Raw genomic sequence first — 18,524 nt, forward strand, 5'->3', positions numbered from 1 at the left:
ATGAATTAAAACTACAAACTGAAATGACAACCTACAGAACAGAAAAGCATATTTGTAAGTCATCTATACAGTGCAGCTTTTGTGTTCAGAATAATTAACTGATACAACTCAGGAAAAAAGTAATCCCCAGTCATCAGGAAAATGAAAATTAAATCTACTGTGAGATACCAGCTCACCCCAGGTAGATTGGCTATAATCAAAATATATGACAACAAATGTTGCAGAGGATGTGGAGAAAGAGGAACACATATTCACTGCTTGTGAGTGTGAAAATTAGTAGAGTCTATATAGAGAACTCGTGGAAGTCCCTCAAAACATTAGAAATACCACACGACTCAGCTATTTTACTGGGCATATACCCAGAGATCCTGTACCCTACCATAGAGATATTGGCACTCCATGATTACTGCTGCTCTATTCAATATAGCAAGGAGATGGAACCGATCTAGATGTCCATCAACAGATGAATGCATGCAAGTCTAGTGCATGTACCAAATGAAATATTATTCATCTCTAGAGAAAAATGAAATCACAAATTTTACAGGAAAGTAGATAGACAGAATGTATACTGTTAAATGAGATCACCCAATCTGGGGGGAAACCATATGTTCTTTCTTGTGTGTGGATCCTAGCTTATATAATGTATGCATGCACATATGTAATTAAATATGCAGAGGTATGGTACGACATATAGGAAGGAGAACATGAAAGGGCAATTTTAAAGATGCAAAATACTCCCTAATGAGTTCACATACATGCTATACTTTGTGTGGATCCTCTGAATGCTCTCTCAACATGGAACAAGGTTTTGATGTAAAACAGGTTTTTAACAAGCAATATCCACATGTAACTCTGTGCTGCCACCTCACTTGGAGCCCAAATTTGAAGTTACATTTTTTAACTTTTAAATGTTCCTGTACAATGCAGTTCTTGTAAGTGCTACCAACTTAGAATGCATTATTCTTTAAACAAGAAATCCAGCTATAAAAGTTATAGTGAGTGAAGGCTATCTAAAGTATGCTTAAATCATAGTTACTTGGGAATTTTTGAAAATTCCAGGAAATGCTGACTTACTGCTCCTGAATCTCAAAGACTAACACACCAGGAATTGCCAACACTGAGAAGCTTGCGGTGTTTGATTTGGTTTTCATTTTATGTTGTAAGTCTAGAACATGTTATTGTTAGAGAATGAATGTACTTTGATTTAAAATTTAAAGTCATAATAAAACTATTTTAGAGTTAGCAAAGGACTTAGATATTCCTGCATGGAACAAGATACACAAAAAATCTAACAAACACACATGGAAGGGGGCTCAACATCATCAGTTGTCATGGAAATTAAGATCAAAATGGCAGTGAGTCTCACCTCAACTATTCTAGTCTCCAGCAAAAATCTACCTAGATCCTCAAAGGCAGCTTCACACTGGGATCTTCCTGGGAAATGTGGTGGTATTGTGTTCCCCAAAATATTGTGTACCTTACTAAACTTATCTGGGGTCAGAGAACAGAAAAGCCACTAGTGAGGCAGTGATAGCACACGCCTTTAATCCTAGCATTCCAGAGACAGAAATCCCTCTGGATCTCTGTGAGTTCAAGGCCACATTGGAAACAGCCAGGCATGGTGACTCATGCCTTTAATCCCAGGAAGCAAGCCTTTAATCCCAGGGAGTGATGGAAGAAGGCAGAAAGGTATATAAGGCGTGAGGACCAGAAACTAGAAGCATTTGGCTGGTTAAGCATTTGGCTGGTTAAGCATTTGGCTGGTTAAGCTTCAGGCTTTCGAGCAGCAGTTCAGCTGAGAGCCATTGGGATGAGGACACAGAAGCTTCCAGTCTGAGGAAACAAGACCTGCTGAGAAGTTGACCAGGTGAGGTCAGCTGTGGCTTGTTCTGTGATCTTCCAGTTCACCCCGATACCTGGCTCCGGGTTTGATTTTATTAATAAGAACTTTGAAGATTCATGCTACAGGGAAACTTGGTGCTCAGCTTCATTACAGCATTTGGAGCTTGGCTACCATCCTTGTAGCAGCCCAGACATGAGCTGCAGGTCTCCTCATGAACACCAGGGGGCAACAATAAATCCCATAATCAACAGGGAAAATTCTTGAGCTGTGAAACTATCTTTCAGCCTTATTTCCATCCCAGTTCCAACAGACCTGGAGCTCCCTCACGTAATTATTTCCTTTGTCAGTGAGACCCCAACTCTGCAACTAGACCCTATGTAGTCCCCTCCCTCCCCTCATCATCCATGAGGAAAGACAGGAAGATCACAGGGCAATCACCAAGGAGAGCAAAGACAACTCAGAAGGTCAGGGAGGGCATGGGCAGTCCTGAATCACATTCAGCCAGCACAGGAAGCTGGGGGTGGAGGGGTCTTCCTGTTGCCCTCCATAGGAAGCTGGAGCATACTGTCCTCCTTTAAGGACACACAGGTCACCTCCTCCTGCAGAGCAGAATATGAACCCCTGAGATAACATGTATTCCTTCATCAGACACCTGACTGGTGACACTAGTGATGACAGGTCTGGGCCCTCCACAGGCATCACTCAGCTGGACTTTTTCCTGCCCCTAGAGTAGACTGCCACTCCCTGCTGGGAATAAATCCCACCTTCCCTGAGCATTGAGATCACAGGGCAGACTGGGCTCTGCTAGGTTTTGGGGTCTCAAGGAAATACACTCTTGTCTATAGGAAGTTTAGGGACAAGGCCCTGTGGTGTGCAGCTGTTCTCTCAGGACACAGGACACTTCTCGGCCTTTTGGCTCAAAGTATGTTCTAGAACACTGAACAACAAAGGAACAGAAGGATGGGAGGCAGCACTCACAGAAGAACAGAGCAATGCACACACACAGTCTCCACCCCCAGCCCATCTGACTCCAGGAAATGCCCTCCTCTGGGAGGAGACTGAGGTCTGGGAATAAAAGCAGAGCAGACACCAGAGGAGCCCAGCTTGGCAGCATCCTGAGAGTCAAATCTCCTCTCCAGAGGAAGAGCCTAGGCCATAATAGAGACCATGGAGCTCACCTCAGCCCCTCTCCACAAAGGACAGGTCTCATGGAGGGGACTCCTGCTCACAGGTGAGGAGACATTCCTCTGGAGTAGAGAGCTGGGTAGCTCAGAGACTGGATGGGGTCTTCTGGGAGAGGGAAAGAGCCTGAGAAATGACATCTGGCTCTGCTTGAAGCCTGAGACCATCAGGAAGCTCACAGTGGATGGGAATTGGGAAGTGGGGAAGAAAAACTCAGTTGTTCCCCATTATAGATTTATCAGCACTGGCCACTGTATCCTGAAGACTCAAGTTGACAACTCCATCAGGGTGACTCTCCAAGTAAAACTCAAGTGGGCAAGTAAACAACATCATTATGTAGGACCCTGAGAAACCTGCAAATAAACCCCAGGCTCTGGGACACTGATTTGCTCACAGGTTTCTGAGCCTGTTCCAGGCAGTGGGGTTTAAACCAAAATCAAACCAGTCCTCCTCACAAAGCCCTCCTACTACTGGGCAAGAAGACAGAGCAGCAAGGACATCTAGAAGGTGAGCCCAGGGGTTGACAAGCACTTCAGAATAAACAGAGCAGGGAAAGGTCAGAATGTGAAGGCACAGAGTCTTTTAGAGGAGGAGGTCAGACAAGACATGCTATACTCACCATAGATTCTGAGTTTGAGTAGGAATCTGAAGGCAGTAAGTGGTGAGCTGTGTAGACACTATGAAGCCAGTTTCATACAGTGGAAAGATTCAGGGATACTGATGAATGGGGGTGATGCTGATGACTTCCCCCAACAGGACACACACACCAAGGCTGAGAGGTGAACACACTCTGGTTTCAAATTTCTACCAAAAGCAAACGTCCTAATATTGATAGATTTTTCTTTTCTCTCTTCCATCTTAGTCTTTCTTTTAACCTACTGGACCTCTCCCACCGCTGCCGAAGTCACTGTTGAAGCAGTCCCACCCCACGTTGTTGAAGGGGAAAACGTTGTTTTAGTTGCCCACAATATGCCAGTAGAATACAACTTCTTTTTCTGGTATAGGGTACAAATGTCTCAAGAGGAATTAATAGCAAAATTTATAAAATCCCAAGAAAATTTCCAAAATGGGCCTGCACACACAGGCAGAGACATGGTTTACCCCAATGGATCCTTGCTCATCCAGAACGTCACTCACAGCGATGCAGGAGTCTACACATTACGTGTGATAGTACACTATACTGATAAAAGGAGTTCATCCGTGCAGTTCCATGTACACCGTAAGTAATTCTCTGTAACCTCTGGGTCATGGGTGGAACTAATCCTACTTAACCTATAGAGTTGTCCATACAGGATGACTCTGTGTTATGGTCCCCACATTGTGATACAAACATTCAGTAAAGGACACACAGTGAAGAAAATGGCAATAAATCAGGATGCCTCACTTGAATCCACCCTCAGAGAAGAGAGGGTGAGGTAACTGATCCCAGGCATGTTACTGCACAGTACTCTTGGTTTGTCAATGGAGAGCTCCAATCATCCTTCCAAGAGCTCTTTATCCCAACATCAATACTAATAATAGCGGATCTTATACCTGCCTTATTGGTGAAATTATTAAGGCCACTCCACATAGTTAAAAGGAGATTTATTTAATGGCGTAACTTACAAATGAAGGAATAGGTAGGTTGAGGGTTCTGGGAAAGATACAGCAGTAGTCCGGCGATGTTCTCTGGAGAACTCTCCTTCAGTCACCTCTAGCGTCCAGGCTCCCAGCAGCAAGAGCGTGCGGCACATCCCGATCTCAGGTCTTCAGGCCCTCCCTCAGCCCCGCCTTGTGGTCCTGATAGTTACCAAAACCTCAGTGGGGGTTGGAACTTCCAGACCAAAGCTGGAATGGCTACCCACTGCATCTCCCCTTTTTTGTCTAAATAAGAAGGTTCTAAGTTAATACAAGACTATATACAAAGGAATGGCTATTAAATATTGTCCAGGAGTAATGAGGGATAATGACCTAGATAAGATGGAACTACAATCAATGTGAACAATATCAAGCAAAAAACACATACTAAAATCCAGAGAAGTCTAGAGCGTAGGTAAATGGTATGTTACAAAGATCATTTCAAAGGGTGTCCTATCCTAAAGAACTTCAATCTAATATTTAATATGTTCTATCTAAGATAGTATATATATGTGTGTGTATACACACACACACACAATATATATACTAAGTTGTAACTATAACTGCTAATCTTCAATCCCATCAAAGACCTGAGAAGGAATATAATGGTACCTGAGAAATGGTAGATGGATGCAAGCAATTTTCGGGACTCTTGCAAGAGTAGACCAAGACAGCTGGCAGCCTGGACAGTCACCTAATATTTCTCAGCATTGTTGGTGCATTCAAATTGGTTACAGGCCTAGAGTATTTGACAGACCATTTTCAGAAGCAGGAATTCTAAAAGACCATCTTACCCTGTCTTGGCAGAATACAGTGGTCACTTTCTTTGTGTCCCACTTGTCCAGGAAGGACAGCATTGCATTCATACTGTCAACAGTCGAGGCAAGGGCAGTTCTTTGCCCAGTAGGCCATTTTGTGCCAAGAAGACAAACTTCCAAATGGAAATGTCTAGAAGCCCAACATTCTCTCGGTATCAAATTGGTGCTGCCAGGAGCAATTGTGTCTCACGTCAACAGAATTCTAAGTTATTTAAATGCCATATTCTCTAGGTCTATGAAGTGTTTGAAGATTACCTGTCCATCTGACCTATGTATCTGTAAATCTGGATAACCTAACTAAGGTAACTATAGAGATGACAAGCATAGGTGACTATAAATCTATAAGTCTTATCTACCTAAATAACCTAAGGACTAAGGTTTCATGTAAACAAGGTAAACAGTCTATAAGCAAATGTATAGTAAGGAACGATGATTTCAAAATTGTGACAATACACAAGATATTTATAACAGAGGTAGGAATATATAGTGTGATATGCAATATGACAATAATCTTAAATATATATCAATACCAAATATCCTAAACAGAAGTAGAACATATATAAAGTATGACAGATATAAATTTACATTGGTATCAATATACAAATATTTCAAATAAGAGTAGAAATATATGTACATTATAACAAATATAGTCCTGTATTTGTATCAATATACAAATTATCTTAAACAGGAATATAAAAACAGTTTACATTTGTATCAGCATATAAGAATCCATAACAGTGCAAATTATCTAAGGCTGCTATTTTACTAAATTTGTTTACGAGTATATACAATAATCTACCATAATATCTAATACCTATCCATTCCATTTCTTCTTTTTCCTTTTTTTTATGGAAAATACTGAGTCTAATATTTTCTTCCACCCCCAACCCTATAACCATCATCCATAACCCTGAGAAATATGAAACCTTAGGGAGAAGGGGCATCATTTTCTTAGAATTGCTTCCTGCTGTTTAGGGGGTGATGGTATCTCTGTTGGGTACTGTGAGAAAGCTCAGATACTTAAATCTCAGTTAGACTAACTGTAAGTTCTGTAGCAAGTCTTAAAGTAATGGGTAAGATTGTCTGAAATTTTGGCAAGAAGTATAGTATGATGATGATTACCATGGCATCATTCTGGATTGGGTAAAGTTGTTGTTGTTGGGGCCCCATCTTCCTTCTGGAGACTTGGGGACACTGCAGCCACCGCCAGAACATGCAACATGTAAAGATGCCAGTAATCCATGAACCACATGGCAAGGTATAGATTTATAGAAATGGGTTAATTTAAGATATAAGAACAGTTAGCAAGAAGCCTGCCATGGCCATAGAGTTTATAAGTAATATAAGCTTCTGAGTGGTTATTTTATACGTGGATTGTGGGACTGTGGGGCTTGGTGGAACCTGGAGAGAAGCCCTCCAGCAACACTGCCTTGTCTATAATTGTCACTGACCTTAGTAAGACCATAGTTCTTGTATAATATTAGAGGGACCAGCCTTAATATTGTACATCCCAAGGTCTCGGGAAAGAGAACTACTAACAGCGAGGACTATTTGGGGAAAATAGAATGTCAGTACACCGAGCTCTTAGTTCAGTCATTTATTCTTCCAAATCTTCTCTTTGTTCCCATGCCCTGGGAGTCCCAGTATGTATATATGTACTTAAAAGCAGTAATCCCTTGGCAGTGCATAGCCAGGCTTCCAGGGTCAAAGGGAGGGATCATAAGAATCACATAGAAGGGCAATAATTGTTAATTATCATTTGCAACCCAAAACGGAAGTGACTAATGGGAAAATGTATTAACTAAAGGCTAAATTCAGGTAATATCTAAGAAGAGGGATCTTATTGCTTCAGTATATTCTTACATGTGATTGGTAAAAAATGTTAAGAGTCTATAAGTTGCTAGGTCAATGAATTGAGGTTCTGGCTGGGCATAGCTGTCAGCACAGGTTATCTAATTATACCTTTAGTAGAGGGGAAATGGTGCCCAATAAATGATGGAAAAGCTACAACAGCACACAAGAAACTCACAGCAGGAAACAGCTGATAATCAAAAGCCAAATATCACCATGGCTCCTTGACCCTCAGCTTGACCTCTGGAAGGCCCTTGGATTCTTCCAGGTATTAGCTTTGTCATGATCAGCTGAAATCCTATTTTGTATATATTTGCAGCCTGTAGCACACAGACAAGAACATTACAGTCCTTAGTAAGTGGATCTCTGAAATATCAGCACCAGGTCTGGAGTGTAATCATTTGGTTTTCTGGCAAATTGCAGAAACAGTTAATTTCCAGCCCATGTCTATGGGAACAAGGAAAACTCAGTCTTCCCACAAGCCTCCTGCTTCATCCTTATGTCTAATGGCCTCCTGGTTCTCGGACTTCTGATTGATAGGGATGGAGCTTGCAATGTGAGGAGGAGGTTCTCCTAGCCTTGGAAAGCCTTTGGTTGTGTGAGGGACTTTCCATGATTAAGAAGATCCTCAAGGTCAAGATTTCTTTCTGTGCCTAACACAAGCTTCCCTGTCCCCTCCATTTTTATTTTATGACCTCCATGACCTACAAGGAACACCCAGGGCTTTCAACTGTGCTCACATTTTTATTCTCCAAATTGGAGAAGAAATTTTCCCACAGATGGGGACTAGACATCTGCTCCCAGGTCTGCTCCGTCTCATGGGTCGGGTGGCTGACTCAGGTCTGACTCCATGGGATGGAAAGAGTGGATGGAGAAGGTGCCAGGGGGCCCTGTGCTGAGTCAGCGTGATCCATGTCACTGAGAGTTGATGATGCTCTTTTGCTTATTCTTCTCAAGGTTCAAAAAACAAATGTCGGCTGAGTGTGGTGGCCCACATCTTTGATGCCAGCACTGAGGAGGGAGAGGCAGGTAGATAGTGTGAGTTTGAGGCCAGCCTGGTCTACATAGCAAGTTCCAAGGGAGCTAGGACTATACAGTGAGACCCTGTCTCAAAAATTATCAGTACTGAGGATTAGAGTGGCAGGCTGTGGTCAGCACTGTGATTATTCCCTTCTCTGTAGTATTTAATCCATATCCATGGGGCAGGAAATACAATTTTTCTAGGAACAGAAATTCTTCAGTTAGGGATTTCTCCCAGTCCTGAGGTCTAGCCTTTAACACCTTTAAGATGAACTGGGCCATCTTAACCCCATGATAAATTATTTAATAAAAAAAGAAACAGAAGGTTATTTCATAAAGAAGGGATCTGACTGTTCACACTCACAGAAAGTGTGAGCAAGAATTCCCACAAAAAAATTATTGGGAAATACATTCTCCCACCATGAAATTTCTGGACATGTGCTCTGAAGAGGCTCTCAGTGTGGAATCTACACAAATACCTTGAGTCAGGGTCACTGTGGGTGATAATGGTAGGAGGAAGATTCAGTTCTGTCCTTACAGACCATATCTTGAACCCAAACATGTAATCCTGCAGAGGGCCACATCATTCTATGGGCCCTGTGAGCTGGCTGAGATCTCTGAGGATGAATAAATTTCAGCTGGTTCCCACCACTGTTTTTTCCACAGAACCAGTGACCATACCCTCCATCCAAGTCACCAACAACACAGTCAAAGACCTAATCTCTGTGTTCCTGAAGTGCTTGTCAAACGACACTGAGATCTCCATCCATTGGCTCTTCAAAGGCAAGAGTCTGGTAATCACGAATAGGATGAGGCTGTCTCCGAACAACCGCTCCCTCCAAATAGACCCTGCCAGGAATGAGGATTCTGGGGACTATCAGTGTGAAGTATCCAATCAAGCCAGTTCCAAGAGGAGTGACCCCATCCAGCTGGACATAATATGTGAGTGACTTCTGTTCCCTTCTTGCTCTGTCAGAGTGTTGGGGGTGGGGGCAGTTTCTTTATCAACAGAGTGCAGAATGGGTCAAAGTCACAAGGAGAAAAACATGGCTCAAGATACAAATACAGCCAGCTTGGTCATGGATGCATGTCAATCTCATGATACAACACCAAGCAAGCTGAGCACAGTGCTGCATGCCTTTAACCCCAGCACACCAGGCAGAGATAGTTGGATCTCTGTGAGTTCCCAACCACCCTGGTCTTTGTAGCCAGTTTCAGGTTAGCCAGAGCTACATAGTGATACCCTGTCTCAAAAGAGAGAGAGCATGAAGCAGGAGGCATAGAAGTACAAGGCCACTATACTGAATGGACCAGGCTCTGCTGACTCCCCATGGGAGACCTTGCCTTGGAGGAGATGGGAATGGGGGATATATTAGAGTGGAACGCTTGTGGGCAGGAGGGGGAGGACAGGGGAATCTGTGGCTGGTATGTAAAATGAATAGAAAATCTGTTCATTAAAAAAAATGAAATATAAGGCCAGGCCAGATTACATTGTGAGACCTGGTCAATAATAACAACAGTAGATGTCAATATAGCAAATAGAATAGCAAGGTGACTAAGAGTTTAGTGTATGAGTCAGACACACAGTCAACCCTCAGAATGTTGTAAAATAGTCACGTTACTCTACTCCTCCTCACACACATTCAAATCTTTAGATTATTTCCAATGCCTAATATGAATATTGCATAGACACTAGTCTTATTGTGTTGAGCACAGGACCATGATAGGAGGAAACAATACATTTGTCACTGTAGACATACTTTTCCAAGTAGTTTTTTTCCCAAGGTTTTGATCCACAAATATAAAGTCCATAGCTAGAAAGGACCTGTATTGAGTTTCTTACTATGTCTGCTTATTTATTCATTTTGTGTGGGTGTTCCACGCCTAGTGTATGGAGGTCAGGGGACAGTTTGTGGGGGCTAGTTCTCCAGGGACAGGGGATTGAACTCAGGTGGGTCAGCAAGCCCTTTATCTGCTATGCCATTTCTCTGGCCCACATTTGTTTGTGCATTTATTTCCGTGTGGCAGTTAGGGGTAGGTACTGGGAGGGAGTGCAGCAGGCATTCTTCCCAACTAAGCCATCTTGGTGGCCCATATACTGAATTTCTTATCCTCATCCTGACATTAGCAGCATGACTTCCTTGCACAAGACTCTTTTTTCTGAAAACTGTTTTTTTTGTGATGTGTAGTAGTGTGTGTATGCGTGTGTGTGTGTGTGTGTGTGTGTGTGTGTGTGTGTGTGTGTGTGTGTAAAATATATATGGTTAATGAGACAGGAGAGATAGCTCAATATTTAAGAGCCCTCAGAGCTCTTCAAAAGGACAGGGATTCAATTCCCAGCACCAACATGGCAGCTTATTACTGTCTATAACTGATGTTCCAAGGAATTCAACGCCATCTTCTGTCCTACTCAGGTACCAAACATTTATGTGGTGTTGAGACATATAAGCAGCCCAAGGGTCCATATGATGCATCTGGCATCATAACAAAGACACCATTTGAAATTCAAATTCACAACTCTTTCATCCTGTCTCCTAAAAGTCTGATGACTTTAATTTCTGATCCATTTTAGGTCTTTGATTCATTTAGAGTTAACATATATGTTGTTAAGTAAAGGCTTAACTTCATTCTTTTACCTGGATATCACATCTTCCAAACATCCCTTATTTAATTGATTATTCACCCATCATTGAACAATCTTAGAAGACTGATCAAAACTCATTTGGTCACAGAGGGTCAGATGGACCACAAGAATGCCTTCCATGTTCTGTAACTCAATAGAACAACTCTGTTTCACACCAATTAATTCAAAAGAGCCAGCAGAAACGAATGTTTTTAACAAACATAAAAAGTGACAACATATGAAATGCTAGATATGCCAACTGCTCAGATCTGACACACATGATAATATATATGCAAAACTGTGACCCATAAACACATATATTGATCGTATCCACTAATCTTTAATTTAATCATGGCCAGTGTGCATGAGCAGTTCTGGGCTTTCCAATTCTATTTCACTGATCTGTATGTCAGCCATTATGTCAGCAGTAGACTATTTTGATTGTTGCAGCTTTGTACTAAAATTGTGAAATCATGTAGGATGTCCTGCAATTTTATTCTTTTTTTTTTCCAAGATACTTTTAAGGCCAGGTATGGTGGTACTTGCCTCTAACCCCAATTTTTGGGAGCAGAGACAGATGGATATCTGGGATTTTGAGACCAGCCTGATTTATATAGTGAGTTCCAGGATAGCTAGAATGAACTTTTCTATTTCTGTGCAAAATGCCACTGGGGTTTTGATGTGATGTACACAGAACTGATAGACTACATTCAGAGATATTGTCATCTATTTAAAAAAAGTCTTTCAGGCAAGCTGGCTCATGCCTGTAATTCCAGCCACTCAAGAAGCTGAGGCAGGAGTACCAAAGTTCTAAGAGTGCCTACCACAGCCAATTCAAGGCCAGCCTGATTAATTTAGTGACATCCTATTTCTAAATAAAAATTAGAAGGCAGATCTTAGATTATAGCTCAATGGAGGAGCATTTTTTTACCATGCACAAAGCCCTGGGTTCAATCCCAGTACTGCAGAACAACAGTGATAATGAGATTAAGTCTTCCAACCCATCAACCACAATGGCTGTCATTTCTTGTCTTCTTTCATCACCTCTTATTTGGTAATTTTCTGAGTGCAAGTCTTTTATCTCCTTGGTGGAGCTAATTCTAAGTATTTTATTCTTTTTGTTGCTTTCACAAATAAATACTTTCTTCATTTCCTTTCCAGTTGTGCACTGTTAAGGCTGGGACTATTGCTAAGGGGCTGAACACTTGCTGGGTATGCACGAGGCCCTAGGTTCAAGCTTCAATATAGCCAGGAAAAATGAAAATCAAATTGTTCATGGTCAATATTAGTATAAAATAATACATCTCACTTGGGAATGTTTACTTCTTTACCCAACAATTTTGATAGTTTTGTTCATTGAGTTCTGAGAACATTCTGTAGAATGTTAAGGATTTTCTAAGAACAAGTTCCTGTCATCTACAGATATCTTTAGCACTTCATAATTGGGCACCTTCATTTCAATGTCTAGCCTAATGGCTCTGTGTAGCGCTCCTCAGAGTCTCTTGAACAGAAGTGGTCACAGCAGCATCCTGTGTTCTTCCTGATCTTAAAGAGAATGCTGTCAGTCTCCCCACTGCATATGATGTTGGCTGTGGTTTTCCATGTATGGCCTTTGTTACAATAAGCTGAACTTCTATCCAGTTTAATTTTTTTTATTATCAAAGTCTGTGAAATTTTGTCAATTTTTTGTTTATTCCATCTTATTGGTTATACAGCTATTCGATTTTATTTCTTACATGATTCCACCTCTACAGAATCCAGGTTTGTAGGAATTTGTCCATTGCATCTAGGCCACCCAACATATAAATATTTAGTGCTCTTGAAATTTTTCATATTCTACAGAATGAATGGTGAGGTCTCAAATTGTAGTAATATCCATCTCCTTTTTTCAAAGTTAATCTGGGAAAAGGTTGCTAATGTAGTTAATCATTTTTGAAGAACCAACTTTTGGTGCATCAGCTTTCTTTGCAGTTACTCTAGTCTCTGTTTTGTTTATCTTCATTCTCATCTTTAGTTTTCTCCTTTCACTAGCTTGGGAGAGCTTTCAGGGGACAAGACTCTCATTATATAACCCAGACTTGCCTCAAATTCACAATCCTCCTGTCTTGGCCTCTGATGCTAGGATGCTTGAATATATCACATCCTTCATTTGCCTCATAGTAGTTTTTAAAGACAATATAAAAATCAGGTAACCTTTTTGGCAAAATACCACACACACAGGAAGAAAAAAATGTTAGCCGCAATTATTCCTACCACTAGTATTAGCCTTGAAGCCAGGTAGTTTGGTCTATCTCTGATTAACCATACAGATTTAAGTACTTTTTAAAAACCACTTTAAGTTCCAGTTTTTCACCATCTGAATGGAAATAATTTCTATGTGACAGACTCATCATATAGATGAAACCAGATACAAATACAGGGCCAGCCACATCATAAATACCATACCACCATGGTCAACATTAGCATTAATACTCACTCTTGAGCAGACTGTGAGGTTTGAGCCCCAAATGGTCACAAAAAGGAGTAAAGAGGTGAGGATGGCATTGGTACATAAGGGGTGTGGGGAGACACAGTTATCCAAAAAGTGAAACCACTGTAACATGACTACTAAATAAAAATGGGAGAGAAAAAAGGAGGGGGTTCTGATACAAAATTTCAAACCTGGTAAATTACTAGTTTTCATCCTCCAGCATGTGGCCATGATGGGCTTAGACAAGCAAGGTATTAGTGGAGGGATATACTTGTGAAGGTGAGCCTGAGATAGCCCTCAGGACACATGCAGATATAATCTCTGTGGAGGCAGAGAAGGAGGCATGACTTAGATTGCAGTGCAGTTCCAACAGAGCTTCTGCAGGTTAGAGGCTGAGTTCTCCACAGTAACCAAGCAGAGGGGAATGGGGTCTTACAGAGTCTGCCTTGCTTTCCTACCCCACTTCAGAAACCATGGTCTCTGTAGAGGAGCTGGTACATTGAGAGTCAATAGCCTGGGCCTTCTCTCACTTAGATCACAGCCACAAGAGACCACTTATTCAGGGCTGCCACAACTGAGACCATGAGAAAAAGATGTAGCCATTGAAACGCTGGAAGATTCAACACACAAAATCCCAATCACCCTGTCTCACATTCCCACAGCTTCATGTGACTGCCTGGATGAAATTGATGTAATTAGGAGATTGGAAAAAAAGAGGGAGAACCAACCTAGAAACACAGAGAAGGAGAAAGGACACTTGCTAAGATCCTCACACTTCAACTCACCCAATCAGTCTTCCCACAGAAAGGTGGGAAGGTATTTATCAGTTGTAGGAGTTCCATGGTAGAATTTTTGGGGTTGCTTATGTATACTATCATATCGTGATATGTGAATAGTGAAATGCAAATAGTGAAAGTATGACTTTGTCCTTTCCAATTTGGATCCCCTTGATCTCCTTTTGTTGTCTTATTGCTCTAGATAGAACTTCGAGTACTATATTGAATAAATATGGGGAGAGTAGACATCCTTGTCTTGTTCCTGATTTTAGCGGAATTGCTTTGAGTTTCTCTCCATTTAATTTGATGTTGGTTGTCAGCTTGCTGTAAATTGACTGTACTACATTTAGGAATGTTCCATATATTCCTGATCTCTTTAGAACCTTTATCATGAAGGGGTGTTGGATTTTGTCAAAGGTTTTTTCAGCATCTAATGAAATGATCATGTGGTTTTCTTCTTTTAGTTTGTTTGTATGGTGGATTACATTGACAGATTTCCAGGTGTTGAACTATTCTTGCATCTCTAGAATGAAGCCTAGTTTTTCATGGTGGATATTTTTTTTTGCTATGTTCTTGAATTCAGTTTGCCAGTATTTTATTGAGTATTTTTGCATCAATGTTCATGAGGAAGACTGTTCTGCAATTCTCTTTCTTTGTTGCATCTTTGTGTGGTTTGGGTATCAGGGTGACTATAGCCTCATAAAAGGAGTTTGGTAACATTCCTTCTTGACCCATTGGTGATTCCTTTGAGCATTATTCAATTTCCATGGGATTGTAGACTCTGTAATTTTTGTTTTTGTTGAACTCTAACTTTAATCCATCATGGTCCAAAAATTAGATGAGGTTATTCTCAAATATTATTAAGGACCCACATTAATATTATTCTTTTCAGGGGCCGGTGAGGGGATAATGAATCTAAGTACACCAAACTCTTTCTTTGTCTACTTTATTCCTCTGGGATAAAATTCTGTCTATGCAACTGCAGTTCTCTTCTCGTGCCTAGCTCCTTTCTTGCCTGATTTCTCTCTATATTTATCTGCTATCCCCTCTAAGTTCTTTCTTATTTCTCTCACCTTAATTTTGCCTCATCTAGATCCTTTTCATCTCTTCCTTACTTATCTAGTACTTCCCTATCTCACTCTTTCTCATCTTCCATCTTGTCCTCAAGTTCTCTCCTCAAAATCATCCTGTAAGTCTTCTTATACCTCTCAGTTTTTCCAAGTCTCTGAAGTATTCAGTTATAAACCCAAGCAATAGCAATCCTCTGGCAGAGCAAGATCATCAGGCTTGAATTCCTACAGGGTTTTAAAGGTAGCTGTGAATTTTTCTCAGGCAGTGACTGTCAGGCTTTCTTTTACAACCAAAAAGGGTATGGTAAAAGAGGAGGTCAACTGAGAGCTAATGATTGGTTAGTAGAGCAAAAAATGAAGATTTATATACTCAGTCTATATTCCTAGAAGTGGTTAGGTAAGAATTTAGGAGTCTATAATGTTAGTGAGGTTGTATAAGAAAGGAGGGTCTCTGCTTAAATTGCACAAGAAATGAAGCTATCCTCCTGACCGCGGAGACAGGTGTTGTTTCTATAAGGTTGTTACCTTAGTTCAGGAGATTGTTTGGCCTTGGATGCATGATAGGTATTTTAGATAAACACACTGTTAGGAGTTCTTGGAAGCACACATGCCATACAAGAAAATCATTGTAGGAACCACTTAATATATATACAAAAGCTAAAATATCACCAAGAATTCTTATTCATGGCTTGACCTTCAGAAAAATCCTTGACCTTTCCAAGTAGTAGCTTCTGTGAAAGTAGCTCAAATCTGTTATGTTTTCCTATGGCTTGAACCCGTTCCAGTTTTTTCATTTATTAAAAAAAGGAGAATGTTACCCGGGCCATAGTGGCACATGCCTTTAGTCCCAGCACTTGGCAGGCAGAGCCAGGGGATCTCTGTGAGTTTGAAGCAGCTTGGTCTACAGAGCGACTTTCAGGACAAGCACCAAAACTACACAGAGAAACTCTGTCTCAAAAAACAAAAAAACAAAACAAAAGAAAACAAAAGGAGAATGTTTTATTCTCTTTAGGGTAGTGAAAATCACGGAAAAAATTAAATTTGGAGATGACTTAAAAAATAAAAAGTAATGGATAATTAATATTTATAATCAATAATCTATGTAGATGGCAAGCTGAGAATTAGTTTAGCCATCTAATAGGTGTAGTTGTATATAATCAGAATATCTTTGTACCAAGAAGGGAGCAGAGCAGTAACATAAAAATCTATCATTAGCTAGTATAGCATAATATGGTCAAATGTGTCTAAATACTATAATTGTGACTTATCAAAAAGAAATGCTTATTTTGGAACATACTTCTATCAATCTCTGATTAGTGGTATTAATTTGGTTAAACTGTACTTTAAAGAGGCATTGTTAGATAAAGAGTTACTTGAGTTAGTCGTGAGCTCCTGTGGGACCAAAAGTGCAGTTGAAACTGACCTAATAATTTAAATTTGTGATCAAGGCAATATTAACCACTTAGCTAGGAGAGGACTGTAATAATCTGTGTCAAGGTATACATAGCAAGATTTACACAGAGAACAATTGTCAGAAGTACATGAGGAGAATATATGATAATATATACATTTCAGGATCATGAGCAGAATTTATACAATTAATAATAGAGCATGTTTTAAGTACAGTCCAAGTCCTGGGCTGGGAAGTTCAGCAATGAAAGAGAGATAGGTCACAAAGGGACTGTAGAAAACATTCATAGTTACTTCCTGCTGATATGGGGGTGAAGTTGAGGGTCTTGAAGACTGGAATGCAGTGCAAACCCAGGAAGAGCAGGTTGTTTCAGGCTCCATAAGACATATGTAGCAGGATTTTCTGTCTCATGGACTAGAGGGCATGATGCAAGGCTGAGCGAACAACACATCCATCTGGGCTGGAGAATGGGGTGCAGACCTGCAGCTTGACAGCATGTCTGTGGTCCAGAGAGTAACAACCTGAAACTCTTTAAATGATCAGAATTTCTGCTGGAAACAAATATGTGTATTAGAACATGCAGTTGAGGAGTTTTAAGGAGGAAACATTTTCTCTTAAGTGTACCTACAGAATATTAAATGCATGGTTTTAGCAGATGAGAGAAGGATATCAGGCCAGGAGGAGAGGGCAAAATCCACCCTTCCAGAGAAAAAAAGAAAATTTGTAAATGGGAGAAATAAACTGTAATCAGGTTTCATTCCTCCTGGTCCTTCTTGGCTTGTGAGCATTGGTGAATTTTGACCTCCTGAAGTTTATAAGAACCTTCTTAAAAGACAAAATCTTTAGACATATTAGCAATATGATAACAGTGGTAAATTATGTCAGAGCAAAATTATAAATCTTTGGAGTCTCAACAAAACCGCAGGATAGTCAGAGAATGAAATCTGAAATGTTTCATATATATATATATATATATATTTCACATATATATATATTTCACATATATATGAAACATTTCTATAATTAAGATAATTAAGACTTATATATATATATTCTTATATATGTATATAAAGTCTTATATATATAAAGTCTTAATTATCTCTTGATCAAAATTAATAAAAATACATTGAGGACAGGATTATTTCTAATCATATTTCTATAAGTTTTAATATATTGATGAACAGAGTCATCAAAAGTATCTGGAATTGTATCAATTTATTCATAAAGTCAAAGCTCAATATTTAAGTATCTAGAGGTAAATAACAGCCTGTATTCAGACTGGCAGCTTTAGAGCACTTTTGTCCTGCAGTGGCCTAGTATATGGTGTGACCAGGCAATCCAGGATTCATAAAGATGGGTCAGTATCCTGTGAAAACATGTAAGCATATTCTCTTTTTCACATTATGAAAATATCAGGACCTTTTCAAATACAACTGAGATGGTTCCAGAGGCTTAGTTATATCTTTGTAGCTTGGCTTGGGGGTAACAAGAATGTCTGTAGTGGGAGATACGAAAAATTAAGCACCAATTCTTAAGAGCTCTTGAAGTATATTTAAGGCCCTTGTCCAATTATGAGCTCTAGGCCTTCCTAAAATTGAAAAGCAGTGGAATAAATGGTGTATTATTTCTTTATTTCAGAGCCATAATTCATAAGGACTAAGGCCTCATGGATGAGCTTCCATAAGGAAGGAATTTGTAATTGTTGGACAGACATGAGAAAGTGCCAATATAGACCTATCTGCCTAGACCCATAAGATTTATATTTTGATATAAATATTATATCACCTGTGCAATATAGGTATTGAAATATATATGTACATACATTATATATTATTATTGGATT

At 40.1% G+C, this 18,524-nt stretch overlaps 1 protein-coding gene across 3 annotated transcripts in view; it reads left to right on the top strand.

Moving 5' to 3' along the window:
* Positions 1-18,524, top strand: part of LOC102907532 (cell adhesion molecule CEACAM1-like) — a 161,444-nt gene that overhangs the window by 112,301 nt on the left and 30,619 nt on the right. Inside the window, exons 1-3 of one of the 3 annotated variants that reach the window (XM_076573643.1) lie at positions 2,798-3,074; positions 4,030-4,244; positions 8,998-9,273. The exons of 1 other annotated variant lie outside the window; for it this stretch is intronic. In XM_076573643.1, the coding sequence (XP_076429758.1) occupies positions 2,881-3,074; positions 4,030-4,244; positions 8,998-9,273 (685 nt within the window). In that variant the 5' untranslated portion in view covers positions 2,798-2,880. Of the gene's footprint in view, positions 1-2,797; positions 3,075-3,887; positions 4,245-8,997; positions 9,274-18,524 lie in introns of those variants that run through there. One more of the 3 variants, XM_076573642.1, reaches the window with a different exon arrangement.

Source organism: Peromyscus maniculatus, chromosome 1, assembly GCF_049852395.1.
Source record: "Peromyscus maniculatus bairdii isolate BWxNUB_F1_BW_parent chromosome 1, HU_Pman_BW_mat_3.1, whole genome shotgun sequence".
Lineage (NCBI taxonomy): Eukaryota > Metazoa > Chordata > Mammalia > Rodentia > Cricetidae > Peromyscus > Peromyscus maniculatus.